The sequence below is a fragment of the Perca fluviatilis genome, chromosome 6 (assembly GCF_010015445.1).
Source record: "Perca fluviatilis chromosome 6, GENO_Pfluv_1.0, whole genome shotgun sequence".
NCBI classification, from domain to species: domain Eukaryota; kingdom Metazoa; phylum Chordata; class Actinopteri; order Perciformes; family Percidae; genus Perca; species Perca fluviatilis.
The window spans coordinates 43,690,511-43,709,261 of NC_053117.1; the positions used below are offsets into that span (position 1 = coordinate 43,690,511).

Here is an 18,751-nt window from a genome sequence, read left to right on the forward strand (position 1 = left end):
GCTGCAGGTTTCAACTCATTGTCATGAATCTTTGCTTTGAACTTCAGACTCAAACATGGCGCAGCGCTACCCCTTAGCGTCGCGCACCGCTCAGATATACACATATGCACCAAACTTTATTCTATTCTATGGTTAAAATAATTCATGACCAACATCTGTAGTGTCACATGCTGTCTTCCCCATCTCCTACTTCGTCGTGTGACTGACATATGATCTTGTGATAGAAAGGACCAGAAGCGGAGATTCTGCCGACCCCAGAGACATCCTAACCACATATCTGCACCGTATTATTGCTGAAATATGTATAACATTGAAAAAACATTGTTCAGACAGTTTGAGTTTGTTTGCACTCACCGTCAGCCGGCGGGTGTTGCCGCTGTCCCGGGTCACCTGGCGCTGGGTGGAGTCGGCGTATAGCGTGGAAATGCAGCAGCTGTGGACGCTGCTGGCCGGACCAGAGCTGGAGCTGGAGCTGCTGGTTTTGGGGTTGGTTCTGGAGAGGGCGAGGACGGGGCTCGTCCGGTCTCTGGGTCCAGCGGTGCTGTGGGTCAGGGCGGCGCTGTGGGTCAGCGCGGCTGCGGTGCGGTTCACGTTGGCATCTGGAGCCAGGTCTGGAGTGCTTCGGAGTTCTGCTGCGAGCAAATAACCAGCATCATCATCATCATCACCCCTGGCTGCATCGTCCCAGGACCACGCAGTGTTCTTCCAGAACATCCTGGTCAGACTACAGCTGCACAGACTTTTAATTAACTATTCTGATAATAGATTAATCTGTTTGAGTCATTTCTTTATGATAAAACAGGTGAACTTGTGTGATGTCAGCTTGTTAAATGTGAATATGTTCTAGTGTCTTCTCTCCTCTGGGACAGGAAACTCAAGATCTTTGAGTTGGGGACAAAACAAGACAGGTGAGAACGTTATCTTGGGCTTTGGGAGACACTGATCCACGTTTTAGAGACCGAACTACTCATCCATTCATCCAGAACATGAACATACATTAATCCACCGTGATAATAATCTTTATAGTTGCAGCTGTAGATCAGACCAGGACAGTTAAACCTGGAGCTGAACTCTGAAGAGTTTGGATTTACGTCTGCAGCATCAAAACTCAACTCCCTGTTTCTTCTTTTGTCTTCAACATAAAGAAAAGCAAACAAGAGACGATGTTAAAGGAAGTTAACTTCTCTGCAGAGGCAGAAATCTCCACAATGCAAATTTAAAACAAATTAAAATGAATTTATATAATATTAACACATCTTCAGCACGAGCAGAATTCTGCAGATTTTTATCCTGGATCGACGCTGAAAACTGTAAAATAAAATCCACAGATTCAGGGACTGTCAGCAGGTCAGGATGGAGTCCTGTAGTTCTGGGACTGTCAGCGGGTCAGGATGGAGTCCTGTAGTTCTGGGACTGTCAGCGGGTCAGGATGGAGTCCGGGAGAGGAGTCTGGAGTACTGATGATTTTCCTGCTGACTGAACGTCTGATGCTCAGAGAACAAACTCAAACACAAGACTGTCCTCGCTCTGATCTAGCCGCAGAACCAGAGTCAGAGTGGTGGGGGGGAGGGGGGGAGGTGCAGAGGTATTGTGAGGGTCACATGTTACCGGGCAGCTTCTCATCACCATGGAGACCGTGTGGACCCCCGGGGAGAGAGACACAGAGAAGGAGAGAGTCAGGTTTAATCTATATCTACCACTGCTGGCTCTCTCCTCCCCCATCACACTATAAATATAACATACAGCTTCTATAAAGGACAGGGTGTGTGTGTGTGTGTGTGGTGTGTGTGTGTGTGTGTGTGTGTGTGTGTGTGTCCTGAGGGTTTCTGTCAGAGCTAATGAAGCTAACACATTAGCAGCTGGAGGCCTGACATTTTTCTCCTTCAGTGCCAGTTTTCCCCGTATAAATAAACGGAGAAGAATGACTGCAGTAAGTGTTTTTTCATATCTGTCATCCTAAAAATTTGTCAAAAACAGAAAACTTAAACCAGTGAGGATGATTTAGTTGTCCACTCTCTAAGAAATCCTGCAAGTTCCTCCTCATAAAAAGGAGCCCAGGGATCTATTCAGAGTTTACTGAAAGGATGGGAGCAGCTTACTTTGATGTTTTCCGAATCAGAAAGGATTTTATTGGCAAGTAAGTTTTTTACACATACAAGGAATTTGTCATGGTGTTGTTGGTGCATGTCACACATTCTCTAAATATAAGAAGGATAAAACATAATATAAATAATATAAGTATAAACATACACACACAGTATATATTAATAAAGATAAAAATAAAATGTAAAATAAAAATAATAAATAAGTTAAACAGTAATAAAAAGGAACGCTACAGCAGAGTAGGTACAGTGGCATGTAGAGCCAGAGGTGGAGTGTGGAGAGAGTCAGGGTGGGTTCCAGGCCGTGTTGGTAAGGCTAGTGGCGGAGGAGAAAAAACATGTGGCTTCAGGTTTTGGTCCTGATGGACTTCAGCCTCCTGCCAGAGGGGAGTGGCTCAAAGAGTTTGAGCCCGGGGTGGGAGGGGTCAGCCACAATCTTCCCAGCATGCTTCAGAGTCCTGGTGGCATATATGTCCTGGAGCGGTGGCAGATTGCAGCCAATCACCTTCTCTGCTGACCGAATGACACGCTGCAGTCTACACTTGTCCTTGGCAGTGGCAGCAGCGTACCAGATGGTGATGGAGGATGTGAGGATGGACTCAATGATGGCTGTGTAGAAGTGCACCATTATTGTCATTGGCAGGTTGAATTTCTTCAGCTGCCGCAGGAAGTACATCCTCTGTTGTGCTTTCTTGACGAGGGAGCTGATGTTCAGCTCCCACTTGAGGTCCTGGGAGATGATAGTTCCCAGGAAGCGGAAAGACTCCACTGAGTCAATTGTGGAGCCACAGAGGGTGATAGGGGCAGGTGGGGCTGGGTTCTTCCTATAGTCCACAACCATCTCCACAGTATTTAGAGCGTTGAGCTCTAGGTTGTTTTGGTTGCACCACTTCACCAGGTGGTCAGCCTCCGACCTGTAGGCGGACTCGTCTCCATCAGAGATGAGTCCGATGAGGGAGGTGTCGTCCGCGAACTTTAGAAGCTTGACAGACTGGTGACTGGAGGTGCAACTGTTGGTGTACAGGGAGAAGAGCAGAGGAGAAAGAACACAGCCCTGAGGGGATCTGGTGCTGATGGTCTGTTAGTCGGAGACGTGTTCCCCCAGCTTCACATGCTGCTTCCTGTCGGAGGGGGTCAGTGATGTCTTTGAGGTGAGAAAGCACAAGGCGCTCAAAGGACTTCATAACCACAGAGGTCAGGGTGATGGGTCTGAAGTCGTTAAGTCCTGTGGTCCTTGGCTTCTTGGGAACAGGGATGATGGTTGAGGTCTTGAAACAGGCTGGCACGTGGCGAGTCTCCAGTGAGGTGTTGAAAATGTGAACACTGGAGACAGCTGATCAGCGCAGTGCTTCAAGCTGGATGGGGAGATAGCATCCAGTCCCGCAGCTTTGTGGGGGGTCTCTCTCATTGATGGAAAGAGGCGTTACTGAGATGTGAGAAGGGGGTTGAGGTGGAGGGGGGCACCTCCAAGGAGGGCCTTGGTGGGGGGGCCCAGGCCCCTTCTGAGGTGGGGGAGGTGGAGGTGATGCACAGTGGCTGTAAGGAGGTGTCATGGGGGACGGTTTCAGGACTGTCTTTTTAAACTGTCTTTTTGTCTTTCAAAGCGACAGTAGAACTTATTCAGGTTGTTGGCTAGGCGTCGGTCATTGAAGGAGGAGTGGGGGGCTTTGGGCTTGTAGCTGGTGATCTGTTTGAGCCGTCTCCAGACAGACACAGAGTCGTTAGTTGACAAATGGTGCTGGAGTTGCTCTGAGTACAGTAGTTTAGCCATTCTCACTCTCATACAGATACTGGAGACAAATACTAAAAGAAAAACAAAAAAAGCAAACCAATTGATCCTGAAGGACCAGCAAGTTGCGGTGCTGAGTGTCAGGTCCTGTAAAATATCCCCCCCGAGCTCCGTTCAGCCCCCACACCCTACACGCTGAGTTCAGCCCCCACACCCTACACGCTGGGTTCAGCCCCCACACCCTACACGCTGAGTTCAGCCCCCACACCCTACACGCTGAGTTCAGCCCCCACACCCTACACACTGGGTACAGCCCCCACACGCTGAGTTCAGCCCCCACACCCTACACGCTGGGTACAGCCCCCACACCCTACACGCTGGGTACAGCCCCCACACCCTACACGCTGGGTTCAGCCCCACACCCTACACGCTGGGTTCAGCCCCCACACCCTACACGCTGAGTTCAGCCCCCACACCCTACACGCTGAGTTCAGCCCCCACACCCTACACGCTGGGTACAGCCCCCACACCCTACACGCTGGGTACAGCCCCCACACCCTACACGCTGGGTTCAGCCCCCACACCCTACACGCTGGGTACAGCCCCCACACGCGAGTTCAGCCCCCACACCCTACATGCTGGGTACAGCCCCCACACCCTACACGCTAGGACAGCCCCCACACCCTACACGCTGAGTTCAGCCCCCACACCCTACACGCTGGGTTCAGCCCCCACACCCTACACGCTGGGTACAGCCCCCACACCCTACACGCTGGGTTCAGCCCCCACACCCTACACGCTGGGTTCAGCCCTATGTGTTGGGTTCAGCCCGTTCATTGAGACTGAGGGGAAAGGTTTTTAAAAAACCCTTTAAAAAGATTCTGGCTTGAGACCCAGGAGCTCCGCCCGTGTGTTTACAACGCATGAAACCCAACAGCGTCCGTGTTGTTTCCACTTTACCAGGATCACCTGAATGCAGCACGACTCACCGCAGCGCGCTGAACCGTCCTCCAGGCTCCTCATTGGCTTGTTCCGCTGTGATGTCACTCTCAGGTGTTTGGTCCGCCCAAACTCCTCACCCAGCAGGTAGAACCAACCGGAGACAAGCTGCTGACACAAAGGGGGCGGAGCCAACAGGTTAATTCATTAAATCTGCCAGTTATTTTCTTTTTAAAATCAATAAAACATCAGATAACAGTCATGTTTTAGAAAGTGTGTACTTGAAGGATTAAGTTTCCTGTCCCAGAGGAGAGAAGAAACTAGAACTTATTCAGATTAACAAGCTTAACGCTTTTATCATAAAAATGACTCAAACTGATGGATTATCAGAATAGTTGGAGATTAATTTAATAGTTGACATCCAATCTTTGCTGTTCTAGACTAGAAGTGTTTAAGTATGTAAGGAGGGAAGTACATAGGGAAGAAGGGAGGGAAGAAAAGAAGAGGAGGGTGGGAAGAAGGATGGAAGAAAGGAGGCAAGGATAGAAAGAATAATGGAAAGAAGGGAAGAATAAATAAGGAAGAATTGAAAAAAAAAGAAGATGGAAGAAGTGTCTGTTGATTGGCTGAAACTCACCTGAGAGGAACCAATCCCAAAGCTCATACAGCCAATCAGCTGGCGGCAGCTGAGGAAACAACACAACAGAACTTTTACTCACACACACACACACACACACACACACACACACACACACACACACACACACACACACACACACACACACACACACACACACACACACACACACACACACACACACACACACACACACACACACCTGACCCCTGGTCTAGCTTTACTGCTAATGGCACAACATCCAGTGGCAGTGGCTAGCTGGATATTTATTTATTTATTAATTATTATTTATTTATTAATTTTTATATTTATAGCTGGGATCTAACCATTTTCTGAAGCTTCATGGTAGGTGCGGACTATATTTTCCTGCTTTTTTTTCCTTTGCCAATCACACCTATAATATTTCTTTCAGGGCCAGTAAAAATGTATAAGGGGCCAGCAAAACTCTGATCTACTGGCCCTGGGGGCTAGTGGGGATTTTGTTTTAATGTTGAGCCCTGATATATACAGTACAGGCCAAAAGTTTGGACACACCTTCTCATTCAATGCATTTCCTTTATTTTCATGACTATTTACATTGTAGATTCTCACTGAAGGCATCAAAACTATGAATGAACACATATGGAATTATGTACTTAAAGTGATGGTTCGGAGTAATTCACCCTAGGGTCCTTTGCACCATGACCTCGAGGCAAACACCCCCCCCAGAAGCTTTTTTCACCTGGGTCTAACATTGGATGAGTTAGCGTAGCGTAGCGTTATCAGCTGAATAGCTTAGTGCAGGGGCTAATGGATCCGAAGTGTCTCTTAACATTACCCAACTAATAATGCCTGAAATGATACCAAACGTCTACAGTAGTACAAATAGGTTATGCTCTAATAAAACGATGGATTGTAAAGTTTGTAAGTACACCAGAAGTTTATGTAAATAACACTTGCCTGCTGGCTTCTGCTCTCTGCTGTTGCTGCTGTTACTACCGGGCAGTAAGAGTGCTTAGGGCCGTCTACAAATTACTACACCGAAAAGAGATGCAACAAAAATATTTATTAATTAATTAAATAATTAAGTGTTATTTACATAAACTTCTGGTGTACTTACAAACTTTACAATCCATCGTTTTATGAGAGCATAACCTATTTGTACTACTGTAGACGTTTGGTATCATTTCAGGCATTATTAGTTGGGTAATGTTAAGAGACACTTCGGATCCATTAGCCCCTGCACTAAGCTATTCAGCTTAGGGGGGTGTTTGGCTCGAGGTCATGGTGCAAAGGACCCTAGGGTGAAACTACTCCGAACCATCACTTTAACAAAAAAGTGTGAAATAACTGAAAACATGTCTTATATTTTAGATTCTTCAAAGTAGCCACCCTTTGCTTTTTTGATAACTCTGCAAACCCTTGGTGTTCTCTCAATGAGCTTCATGAGGTAGTCACCTGAAATGGTTTTACCTTCACAGGTGTGCTTTGTCAGGGTTCATTAGTGGAAGTTTTTCCCTTATTAATAAAAAAAAGCAAAGGGTGGCTACTTTGAAGAATCTAAAATATATGTTTTCAGTTATTTCACACTTTTTTTGTTAAGTACATAATTCCATTTGTGTTCATTCATAGTTTTGATGCCTTCAGTGAGAATCTACAATGTAAATAGTCATGAAAATAAATGAAAAAACGCATTGAATGAGGTGGTGTGTCCAAACTTTTGGCCTGTACTGTATATTATTAGGATGATTCTGTTGATTATCTTTATCGTCTGACTCAGAGGATGTTTCTTGCTTCATCTGTGTATTATGGGATGTTGAATAAACCTTTCAGGCTTCTCTCCTCTCCTGCACTGTAACTGCTGTTTTTTTTTTATTCTATTGTATGCAAATAAACAAAAGTATAAGTATATATGAAGTATGTTCAGAGTGACGTCATCACTGACCTGCTGAAGACTGAAACCAACAACCTGTTTGGGACGACGTCATCGCTGACACACCTGGAACGAACACACACACACACACACACACACACACACACACACACACACACACACACACACACACACACACACACACACACACACACACACACACACACACACACACACACACACACACACACAATATAGTCTAATCTTAACTAATCCTTTTGGTTTCCATTTTATACCAACTCGCTCCGAGAATGCTGTGTGTGTGTGTCTGTGTCTGTGTGTCTGTGCTTACTGTGTGTGCATCACTGTGCTTACTGTGTGTGCATCACTGTGCTTACTGTGTGTGTATCACTGTGTGTGTGTGTGTGTGTGTGTGTGTGTGTGTGTGTGTGTGTGTGTGTATCTGTGTTTGTCTGTCTCTCACAGTGTAAACTTGTGGTTGTATTCTGGGTTCTTGTTGTTCCAGATGGTCGGAGTCTTCATCCTGATGCTGAGGTCAGAGGTCACTGCCAGCTATATACACACACACACACACACACACACACACACACACACACACACACACACACACACACACACACACACACACACACACACACACACACACACACACACACACACACACACACACACACACACACACTTAGGGCCCTATCTTGCACTCAGCGCAATTGCCTTTGTACACCGACGCGTGTATCATTCCTATTTTGCACCCCACGCACAGCGGACTTTTCCCTCCACAGAAGCACGTCGGTAAATTAGGGAATGTATTATTACATAATTACAAAGAAAAATATTACTGAAAATGCACTTCAGGTGTTTGGATAGATCAGGAGACAGTACAGTCCTCAAAAAGTCCCAGCATGCTTTGTGGCTTGTTGTGTTTTACACAACATTTCCATAAATCATGGATGTGTTGATGACATAAATGAGGAAATATTAGAGGACTTAAGGAGACGTGATGTTGAACTACGGTGGGATTGGACACTCCGGCGGAATCTGGTCCGGGAGTAATGCGCGATGTGCTCCTGATGGAGCGGGTGGACGGGCATTTATTACTTTGCCGCATCCCGGACAGCTCCCGCTGGCGTGCGCCAGGCGAATCCGCCGTCATAATAGCAGTCCGCCATGGAACAAGCACGCCTGCTCTTACAGGGAATGTGAGATGACGCTCTGATTGGTTATTTTCACGTTACGCCCAAACCACACCTAGCTACTTCAGACCAACCCATTTAAGATTTGCGTCGGGCGCAAGAGTCATTTATCCCGCCGGTATCATAGCAACAGCGCCCGAGATCCACCCACAAAGCTACTTGCGTTTGGCGTTTCATACTTGCGTTTCAGATCGTTAAAATAGGGCCCTTAGTCTTCTGAGACGTGTGGCGAGATGCTGACAGCTGATTGGTCCCTTACCGTGACATAGGAGCTTGGAGAGTTTCCCATCAGCCCTCTGGCCTCGTGGACTGCAGAAGAGAAACTCTGTCAGCTTACTCAGAGAACAAAGTTTCTTTGTGTTTGTGCTGCCACCTGCTGGCTGACTGAAGGACTAACAGCTGCTATTCAATCAACCTTTATTTATTATATTATCATTATTGTACAGCTGAAAAACAGCACTAACTAACCCTAATAAAGTGGATTTAGAGAGTTAAGCACAGTAAGACCAATTACGTATAGACAAAATATGGATAGTTGGAAAAAAGTCAAATGTTTAACTCTATAATATGAATAAAATCATATAAATCATTATAAAAAAACTAAACTATGATCGGTTATAAATTATATAAATAAGTATGAACACTAAAATCATAAAAATATAAGATTTGTGTGAAAGTCAGACTGAAAACAGGTTTTTAGTCTATATTTAAAGGTATCATAGAGGACATATTGATTATTGATGTCATTATTGATTGGTGTGCTGAGTGTTGATATGTTTTAAAGAGACAGAAACATAATTTAGAGATTTATTATCTTCCATAACACGTCTTCTCTCAGACTGTGTCTGCAGATTTCTTCTAAATTTACTAGAAGATATCATGAGATGACGCCTCGTTTACATATTTAAACAGAAATATCATCATGTTAACGTCAGGCTGTAACTGAAAGCTGTGCGCTGATTGGCTGCTGCATCACTTACTGTGGATGACGAGTTGTCCCGCCTCTGCAGAGATGGACAGCCGCAGCCGACCTATCAGGAGAGAGAGTCTAAATCACTGACTGTATATCCCAGCAGCCAATCTGATTGGTGAGCAAGACATTCCAGACCTTCTTCTGAAAAACTACCAAATTAAAATCCTCGCACACCGACTCCCATGTGTAATAATTCATCTGTTATGAAAAATAATACCAAACACAACACTGCTGTCTGCCTGTCTGTCTCTCTGCCGGTCTGCTTCTCTGTAAAGTAAGTAAAGTAAAGTTTATTTGTATAGCACCTTTCACAGATAAAAATCGCAAAGTGCTTCACAATAAAATGTAATACAACACAACAAATTAAAATACAAGAACAATGAAATACAAATAGAAAACAAACAACCATAAAACCCCTCCACTAACTAAAGCCTGCTTGAACAGCAGAGTCTTCAATTGTTTTTTAAAAGATTTGACAGAATTCACACAACGTAGAGAGGGAGGAAAGTCATTCCCCAGCCTAGGAGCCACTGCTTGGAAGGATCGATCCCCTCTCGTTTTAAAATGAGTGCTGGGAACCACTAATAGTCTCTGACCTAATGACCTCAGACTAGGGGTGGGGGTATGAAGCTGTATCAGGTCAGAGATGTAAAGAGGAACTTGACCGTGCAGGGCTCTGAAAGTAAGGACCAGGGGTTTCATTTATAAAAGGTGGCATACGCACAAAACGGGGCTGAAAATGTGCATAATTCCCAAGCAAAGGTTGTGATTTATAAAAAAAACTTGAAGGGAGAATGTGCGGTCCTCCACGAAAACTCTGACCCATGCGTACGCACATTTTGGAGACAAAATAGGAATTGGCGACGCAGATGGTGAGGTGGTGAACTGAAGTCAGACTGCAGAAAGTAAATGGGAATATTTTCAAGTTTTGATGCCTCAGCACATTTTGTCACACCATATCATCCACATTATCACGAAGATTAAATCCAGCAGTGTTATTTGCGCTTGTAATTAGCGATACTTGTTCCATAATTATTTATTATATAAAAATGTGTTCTTAATGTTTAATCGGTGCTGTCTCGCCGTCACATTGTCCGCTACGGAGTGCAGGATGAGATGGCCCGACTCCGTGGAATACGGGATAGCATCAAATACCCTAGCATTAGATAACTACAGAACAAAATTTAAATAACTAAATATCTGTCTTTAAAACTGTGCATATATCATCAAATGTCAAAGTCTGAAAATACAGTCATTAAGCTCTCGCGCAATCGTTACCCTTAATGTCCTCGTTATCAGTCCGAACTTTAATACTGTTCATAACAAAACCTGCATGAAGAAAAGTGTGTTTGCCTATTACACTTTCTTTCGTCTTCAAATTGTATCTCGGGGTGGGGGATACCACTAGTTGATGCTGTGATTTTAGCAAGGTGTTAACAATCACAAATTGTTGTAAACATATAAATACTGCGGTGAAGCCGTGCGTAGTGCTGCATGATGGCCCTGCTGGCCCTGCAGGAGGACTAAGCCCCCAATGGAAGAATCAGGACAGAAAGAAACTTCAGGGACCATGATGATGACTGGCTAATATGCCGATTTAAATTCCCTAAAGCTGAGCTCTTAGATCTCTGTACTGAATTGGGTCCAGTAGAGAGGGCAACGCGCCGGAACCATGCCATCCGGTCCAAATACAGGTCCTCGCCACTCTGGGGCAACCGGCTGTTTCCAGAGGGAAACGGCTGACAGCTAAGTGTTGTTTTCTGATCCACGTACGCACACTTGTAGGTAATCTGTGATTTATAAAGGGAACATTGATACAGGTGTCCGTACACACGGTTTTATAAATCTGAAGTTTTTTTGGTGTACGCCATTTTGGGCTTCTGGGCGTATGTACACTTATATCAAGGATCCCATGCACAGTTTTATAAATGAGACCCCAGGATTTTAAATTGAATTCTATACTGGACTGGACTGGTCTGTCTGTCTGTCTGTCTGTCTGCCTGCCTGCCTGCCTGCCTGCCTGTCTCTCTGTCCTCTATGCATCTTCTTGCATTTGGCATCATGACTACCTGAAGGAGTTTCCCTCTCTCTTCGTCGCTATCACTACACTCTCTCTCTTCCTCTCTTCCATCCTCCTCATCATCGCCTTCATCCTGTAGATGACCATGTGACCTGTCGACAGCAGACTGAGTGGTAGCACTTTATAATAACTATCCATAATTCATCATTTATTAATCATTAGTTAACTATTAGTAAATGGTTTGTTCATTATTACTTATTAATTGTTCATACATAGTTCATCATGAGTAAAGTATTTGTTCACACAATTATAAATGGTTTGTTCATAGTAAACAAGCCTATTAGTTAATGGTTTGTTCATCATTATGAATTAATTGTTCTTACATAACTCATCATCAGTAAATCATTTGTTCACATAGTTATACATGGTTTGTTCATAGTAAATAAGCCTATCTTGAAAAATATGTTTGTAAGTACATGATTTATACTTAACAAATAATGAAACAACCATTAGTAAATTAAATAATTTCCCTTTATAAACTATCTACAAACTAGTAGTAATTTATTTGTTTATCATTTGTAAAGCATAGTTCTTACATTCATTCTAATCAGTAAAGCATTTGTAAATGCAGTTAGTAAATGGTTGGTCCATAGTAAGTAAGCCCATGTAAAATGTTTATCAGTATATTTTTTAATAATTCCTACATGATACATTAACCATTTGTAAATTAAGTAATTTTACCATTACCAACTAGGTACTCAGGAATGTAAACGGTTGTTTAAAACTAGGAAGTTAATGATTAACAGACTATATAGACCTACATTTGTTCATGTCTTAAATAAAATGTTATGATTTAGAAAAAGGCCTAAACTAATAGCTGGGGTGTTAACACATCTGTTACAAATACTTACCAATAATGTAATCCATGATTAACTCATGAGTTACTACTGGTTAGTTAAGTATACTGTGTGAGCCCATCTAAAGTGATGACTTTCTATGCTTTACAAAGCATTTATAAATGACTTCCAAAGGCTAACAGAACCTGGACACACACATGTATTGTTCTATTTGGACATGCCTTCAGAAATATACCTATGGATAGTTAGTGTTAATGCATCTTTAACAAGCACTTACCAACACATCAATCCATGATTAACTCATGAGTTACTACTGATTAGTTAAGTATATTGTGTGAGCCCATCTAAAGTGAGGACTTGCTATGCTTTACAAAGCATTTATAAATGAGTTACAAAGGCCAGCAGATACAACAGAAACACAAGTCAAAAAAGTATTTGTAACCCTTATTACGATGTAGTAAGAATGTACAGTACCAATTAAAAAATTTTTTAAAAAAAAAAAAAAAAAAATTTTTTAATATAATAAAAAAAAAAAAAAAAAAAAAAAAAAAAAAAAAAAAAAAAAAAAAAAAAATAGTTGATAATGGTAAAATTACTTATTTTACAAATGGTTAATGCATCATGTAGGAATTATTAAAAAATATACTGATAAACCTTTTACATGGGCTTACTTACTATGGACCAACCATTTACTAACTGCATTTACAAATGCTTTACTGATTAGAATGAATGTAGGAACTATGCTTTACAAATGATAAACAAATAAATTACTACTAGTTTGTAGATAGTTTATAAAGGGAAAATTATTTAATTTACTAATGGTTTTTGCAATACTTAGAAAGTGTCAAACTTCTATTTATAAACATAATTTTCGAGAGCCTTATTTACTATGAACAAACCATTTATGAGTGTGTATACAAATGCTTTGTTTATGAGAATTAACATAGGAGCAGTGCTTTACAAACGATCAACAAAGCATTTAGCAATAGTTAGTAACTGGTTTATAATGGGAAAATTATTTAATTTACAAATGGTTGTTTCATTATTTGTTAAGTATAAATCATGTACTTACAAACATATTTTTCAAGATAGGCTTATTTAGTATGAACAAACTATTTATTACTATGAACAAACCATTTATAACTATGTGAACAAATGCTTTACTGATGATGAATTATGTAAGAAAAATTAATTAATAATGATGAACAAACCATTAACTAATAGTAAACTAATAGTTTACTATGAACAAACCATTTATAATTGTGTGAACAAATACTTTACTCATGATGAACTATGTATGAACAATTAATAAGTAATAATGAACAAACCATTAACTAATAGTTAACTAATGCTTAATAAATGATGAATTATGGATAGTTATTAGAAAGTGCTACCGACTGAGTTATTAAATGGTACGTTCTCTCTGTCAGAATCTTTCTAACCCTAACCCAGGCTCATCCCTTCTCTTTGTGAAAACTTTAAATGTTGTTATGGATGGGGAAAAAATGCAGAAAATTGAACACATTCCAATATTTTCATGACGGATGAAACTTTCAGAGGCAATGTATAAAAGTAATTGGCACAATGTGAGATTGTATTTACTTTTTAATGTTTGTTCCAGTATCAGCTCTGACCTATTTTTAGGTTTCTAGTGGAGGTTATGTTTTATTGAATTATTGTAGGAAACCCAAGATGCGGCACCCCCTGAGGGTTTCTGGCTTTCCTTTGAATGGTTTGTATTATTGTTGTTTTTTACATGGGCTAAATAAATAAATAAAATCACATAAGGATTTATTATCTTGCTGATATTGTACCTCTGCCTCGGAACACAGACGGCTGGATCTTCCTCCTCCTCCTGGTCTCAGACCTGGACCTGGTCCTGGATGGACCCGGGACTCTCTCAGAACTGCTGGTCCTGGTCTCTGAGGACGGGCCAGCTGTGGACCTGGTATGGTCCTGGACCAGAGCAGACAGACAGGATCAAACATCAGCAGGTTCAGGATCAGACAGTGTGAAAACAGGCTCGGAAGAACATTTCTCTGGTCGGTCGAGTCCGAGGTGTTAGCCAGACTAACCGACCAACTAAGGCTATGTTCACACCACACGTCTTAATGCTTAATTCAGATTTTTTGCTCAGATCCAATTTTTTGTTTGGCTGTTCACATTACCTGTGTTACCTGTGTTACCTACATGTGGCCTTTATCAGATTCCAGTGTGAACGGTTTGCAGTTTCAAACTGACCCGCATGCGCAGAAGAACAATGACATCAGACACAGCACACTGTTGCACTAAAGTTAGGGAGGTTATGGAGGAAGTCAGCATTTTCTCTTTTATTCCAAAATGTTTGTGTAATGGCAGCCGTAACATTAATGAGCAGGTGCTGAGGAGGAGGAGGAGAAAAATGAAGAGAAAGAGAGACAAATTGTCGTTTTGCAGGGTTATCGCTGCAAATTCATTCCAGAGGTCTGTGTGGATGCAGAGACGAAGCCGGGAGTGGTGGAACTGTCTGTTTCTAGGGCTAACTCCCACCGGCGCATCATTGTGACAAATGTCGATGTAGATTGACGTAAAAGTCGCATTAAAAAAATAAATCAGATTTGGGCCATTTCTGCCTGCAATCTGAACGTACCCTGACTGACTGACTGACTGACTGACTGACTGACTGACTGAACACAAACCACAATTCAAACTTCATGTGTTAGTCATCTGTGTGTGTTGTTGCTTTTTCTTGATTTTTGGATGCTTTTTCTGATAATTTTGTAACTTTTTTGGACATGTTGTTCATTTTCTTGGAAGATTTTGTTGCTTTTGTGTTTTAGTCTACATCTTTGCAGCTGCAGCAGTTTCAGGATCTGGACCAGGATCAGACAGAGAGCGTATCTAACTGACCTCAGACCTGGACTCTGCGGTCCGGGTATGTCTCCTCCGGTCCGTCTGGGTCTCGGTAGATCCAGGATTAGTCTGGTCCGGGAGAATTAAACCCGGACCACATTCAGTCTGGGCCGAGGTCTGGGTCCTGGTCTTCTTGATCCGGGCCACTCTGACGTCAGTTCTGCAGAACCAGACCTCACCTCCAGCCTCAGATCCGGTCCCAGCAGCGGTCCTGGTTCTGCTTCCAGACGGAGAGAAGCTGCAGAGTCAACATCAGAAAATATTTAGTCCAGTTCAGACCCATGATTCAGTTTAGTGAGATATAAAACACAAAGTTCAAACTATTACTGGATTAGTCATCAAAGTCATTCTGATGTTTTATCGTTTCTTATGTGGACTTTCCTCTAAAGAAACGCTGATGATTCTGTCGACGAATCATTGGTTAATTAATTTAATGGACAGTTTCTCCCAAAGAATCAGCTCCACTTTACAGAGATGTGCTCACAGGTTTCTTCACAGAAATCATTCAGAACGAGATGAGTGCAGCAGTGTAGTCTATAAGGTATACGCCATATACCAACTAGGAAAGGTCAAGGCTATTCGTATTCCCACTTACAAAAGTCTGAGGATACGTAACGATGATTGTTTTGTGACAGAATTTTTACACTTTATAAATTCACCCCGTATGTGTTGCGAGTCACTTAGGAACAACAACACAGTTGCTTGGCGGTCGTTCTCTGTGCAAATTTGAAATTAACTAATGTGAATCACTATAGATTATATGATATATAAAATGAAAGCGAGCTCAAACTAAACTATCAGTGTTTTGGTAAGCCTGCCACTGAAGCTACTGCCGCTTCGAGCGACACTGCAGCAGACCTTAACGTTACAGAAACTTTGGGAAATGAACCAGATGAGGCTGATGCTGTATGTGGTAGCGTTACAAAATATGCATGGGGTGTCGCTCAGGGACGAATCGTTCTGGGATGGGCGAGTATGAAGCTGGGAGGGAAAAATCAATGTACACTCACTACCAAAAACTAGACTACACCGCTGGATGAGTGTAAACTTTAGTCTCCCTGCAAGTCTCCAGTCTGCAGCGTTCTGAAAGCTGTCAGTTTCTACCAATGAGACGAGACGGTGTATCATCTCCATAGAAACCACTCTTTGGACTTGTGCTCTAACTTCAGACTTTTCTGGCTTTTTGTAGCTGGATATTATTTGTAGAGTCTTAAGATATGAATGAGGAAGGTGATAGTGAGATACTTGCTAAAGCTGCATTTCTAGTAGAGATTATTTATTTCTTTGATTCTCTGCATTGTTGTAATGCTGCTCTTCTCTCTTCAGCATTAGTTTGCAGAAGTCACAACATCTTTGATGCTTTTATAGAGGTTTCATTTTGGTTGAAGTTTTTCCTCGCAAACACTGCACTAAATGCTTGCTCTTGGGGGAATTACTGAAATTGTTGGGTCTTTGTAATATAGTGTGGTCTAGACCTACTGTATCTGTAAAGTGTCCTGAGATAACTCTTGTTATGATTTGATACTATAAATTAAATTGAATTTTTGTTGACATTTTTTCTAAAAAAAAAAAAAGAATTATGCTTTTTTCAACATTTTTGTCCACTTTTTCAACATTATCATTTTACTTTTTTAATAAAAATGACTCAAACCGATTATTAATAAAAATCGTTGGAGATTAATTTAATAGTTGACAATTTATCCATTAATATGTGCAGCTCTACACTTAAACTCTGAACGGAGAGTGTGAACCAGCAGTTATTGATCAATGATGAATAGTCAATCTGTTATCAAACCCAAACTTTTTTACAGTTTTCAGCGTTGATCCAGAAGAGAATTCTGCAGAATTTATCTGACAAAAATAAAAAAGTTAAAAAAGCTTAATATTTTAAAATGTATAAGATGTAGAAACAAGCAGAATCTTAGCCACCATGTCCTTAACGAGCTGAACATTTTCAAATGGGAACTGTTTCTGTAGCTGAAAGTATGCAGAAGGCCAAAAAACTTGTGGAAGAAGTCAGATCAATAACAATAATAAATAAAACAACAAAGACAAGACATACATATTCTATACTTTGAAGTTCACAAAGATCCAAGTGATTAAAACCCAGACAGACATTTGCTCCAATGTTTCCATAAATAGGTTTCAGCCTTTCTTGGGTCAGTTATAGACATTATAATTTAAATGTTTAATGACACCTCAATCTCTATATGAAATTTCTCATCACAGCATTAAAATGTGAAGATCGTCTGTTCTCACCGTCTATGTTCTCTCTTCAGGTTCTGTGTTCTCCAGTTCCTGCCCTGATCTCCAGGATCTCTGTTCTCCTTACAGCCTCCTCTTGTCCTCCTCTTCATCTCCTCCTCCTCCTCTCTGCGCCTCCTCTTCCAGGCTGGAGGCTGACACTGGGCCTCCTGGTGCAGCTGGAGCACAGCTCTGGATCAACAGAATCAACATTTCTAGGATATATATATATTCTCTCTCTCTCTCTCTCTCTCTCTCTCTCTCTCTCTCTCTCTCTCTCTCTCTCTCTCTCTCTGTGTGTTTCCGTTCTCAAACTCCGTTGTTTTCGTGAAACAACAGCAAACATTGAGCTAAAGAGTGAAGTCAGACTTTAGTTTGGGAATGTTTTCAGGCTTATTGTCGTCATAACGACACCCAGGAACTGAAAGAAAAACTGACTGTTAAAATTCAATTTGAATTCTGACCTGAAGAAGAAACGAGCTGAAACAGGTTAGGCTGCAGCTCGTCACACTGATTGGAGCTAACGAGGAGGATTAACGGATTAATACACACACGCATGCACACACACACAGACGGACAGACAGTTAAACACTTAAAGTTTAAAGAAAACAGCAGCACGTCGATGATAAGTCTACTTTGTGTGAGTTTAAAACATTGGTTAACTGTAATAAATAACTGTGTGTGTGTTATTAATATTAATCGGTTCAATAGATAATTAACACCTTCTGTTCATTTTCATTTGGTGAGTTTCTGACTCCATAAGTCTAATTTTTCTGAAAGATTTAAACTCATACAACAGTTTTTTACTTTCAAACTTTACCTTTAAAAGGTTAAAACTTCAAGTCTCTGAGTTCAACTTTCAACTTGTTCAGCAGCTCTGATCTGTTAAATATTCACTCACCTCTTCCTGCTGCACACAGACGGGTCCATGAAGATCTGCACTAACCTACAACCCTAAGTATCCTGCAGTCCAACTAACAGTCTAACTAACCCACAGTCTAAATAACCAACAATCCTAACTATCCAACAACCATAACTATCTAACAACCCTAACTATCTTGCAGTCTATCTAACAACCCTAACTAACCAACAGTCTAACTAACCCTTAGTCTATCTAACCCACAGTCTAACTATCCAACAGTCTATCTAACCAACAGTCTAACTAACCTACAGTCTATCTAACCAACAGTCTATCTAACCAACAGTCTAACTATCCAACAGTCTAACTAATGTGTCCCTCTCTTGTTTCTGTTGTTTGGGTTTCTGAAACCTTCCCTCTGAAGGACAAAAAT

The 18,751-nt window shown here is 41.7% G+C and overlaps 1 protein-coding gene across 2 annotated transcripts in view; it reads right to left on the reverse strand.

The window, feature by feature from the left end:
• LOC120560198 (regulator of G-protein signaling 3-like) overlaps positions 1-18,751 on the reverse strand; it is a 43,475-nt gene extending 24,724 nt beyond the window's left edge. The window contains exons 1-11 of one of the 2 annotated variants that reach the window (XM_039802457.1): positions 18,361-18,751; positions 17,475-17,651; positions 15,213-15,453; positions 14,138-14,279; positions 9,454-9,504; positions 8,733-8,782; positions 7,744-7,832; positions 7,332-7,385; positions 5,408-5,456; positions 4,821-4,938; positions 355-629 (exon numbers count right to left, since the gene is read on the reverse strand). In XM_039802457.1, coding sequence (XP_039658391.1) covers positions 355-629; positions 4,821-4,938; positions 5,408-5,456; positions 7,332-7,385; positions 7,744-7,832; positions 8,733-8,782; positions 9,454-9,504; positions 14,138-14,279; positions 15,213-15,453; positions 17,475-17,651; positions 18,361-18,389 — 1,275 coding nt within the window. In that variant the 5' untranslated portion in view covers positions 18,390-18,751. Of the gene's footprint in view, positions 1-354; positions 633-4,820; positions 4,939-5,407; positions 5,457-7,331; positions 7,386-7,743; positions 7,833-8,732; positions 8,783-9,453; positions 9,505-14,137; positions 14,280-15,212; positions 15,454-17,474; positions 17,652-18,360 lie in introns of both variants that reach the window. The other variant, XM_039802456.1, reaches the window with a different exon arrangement.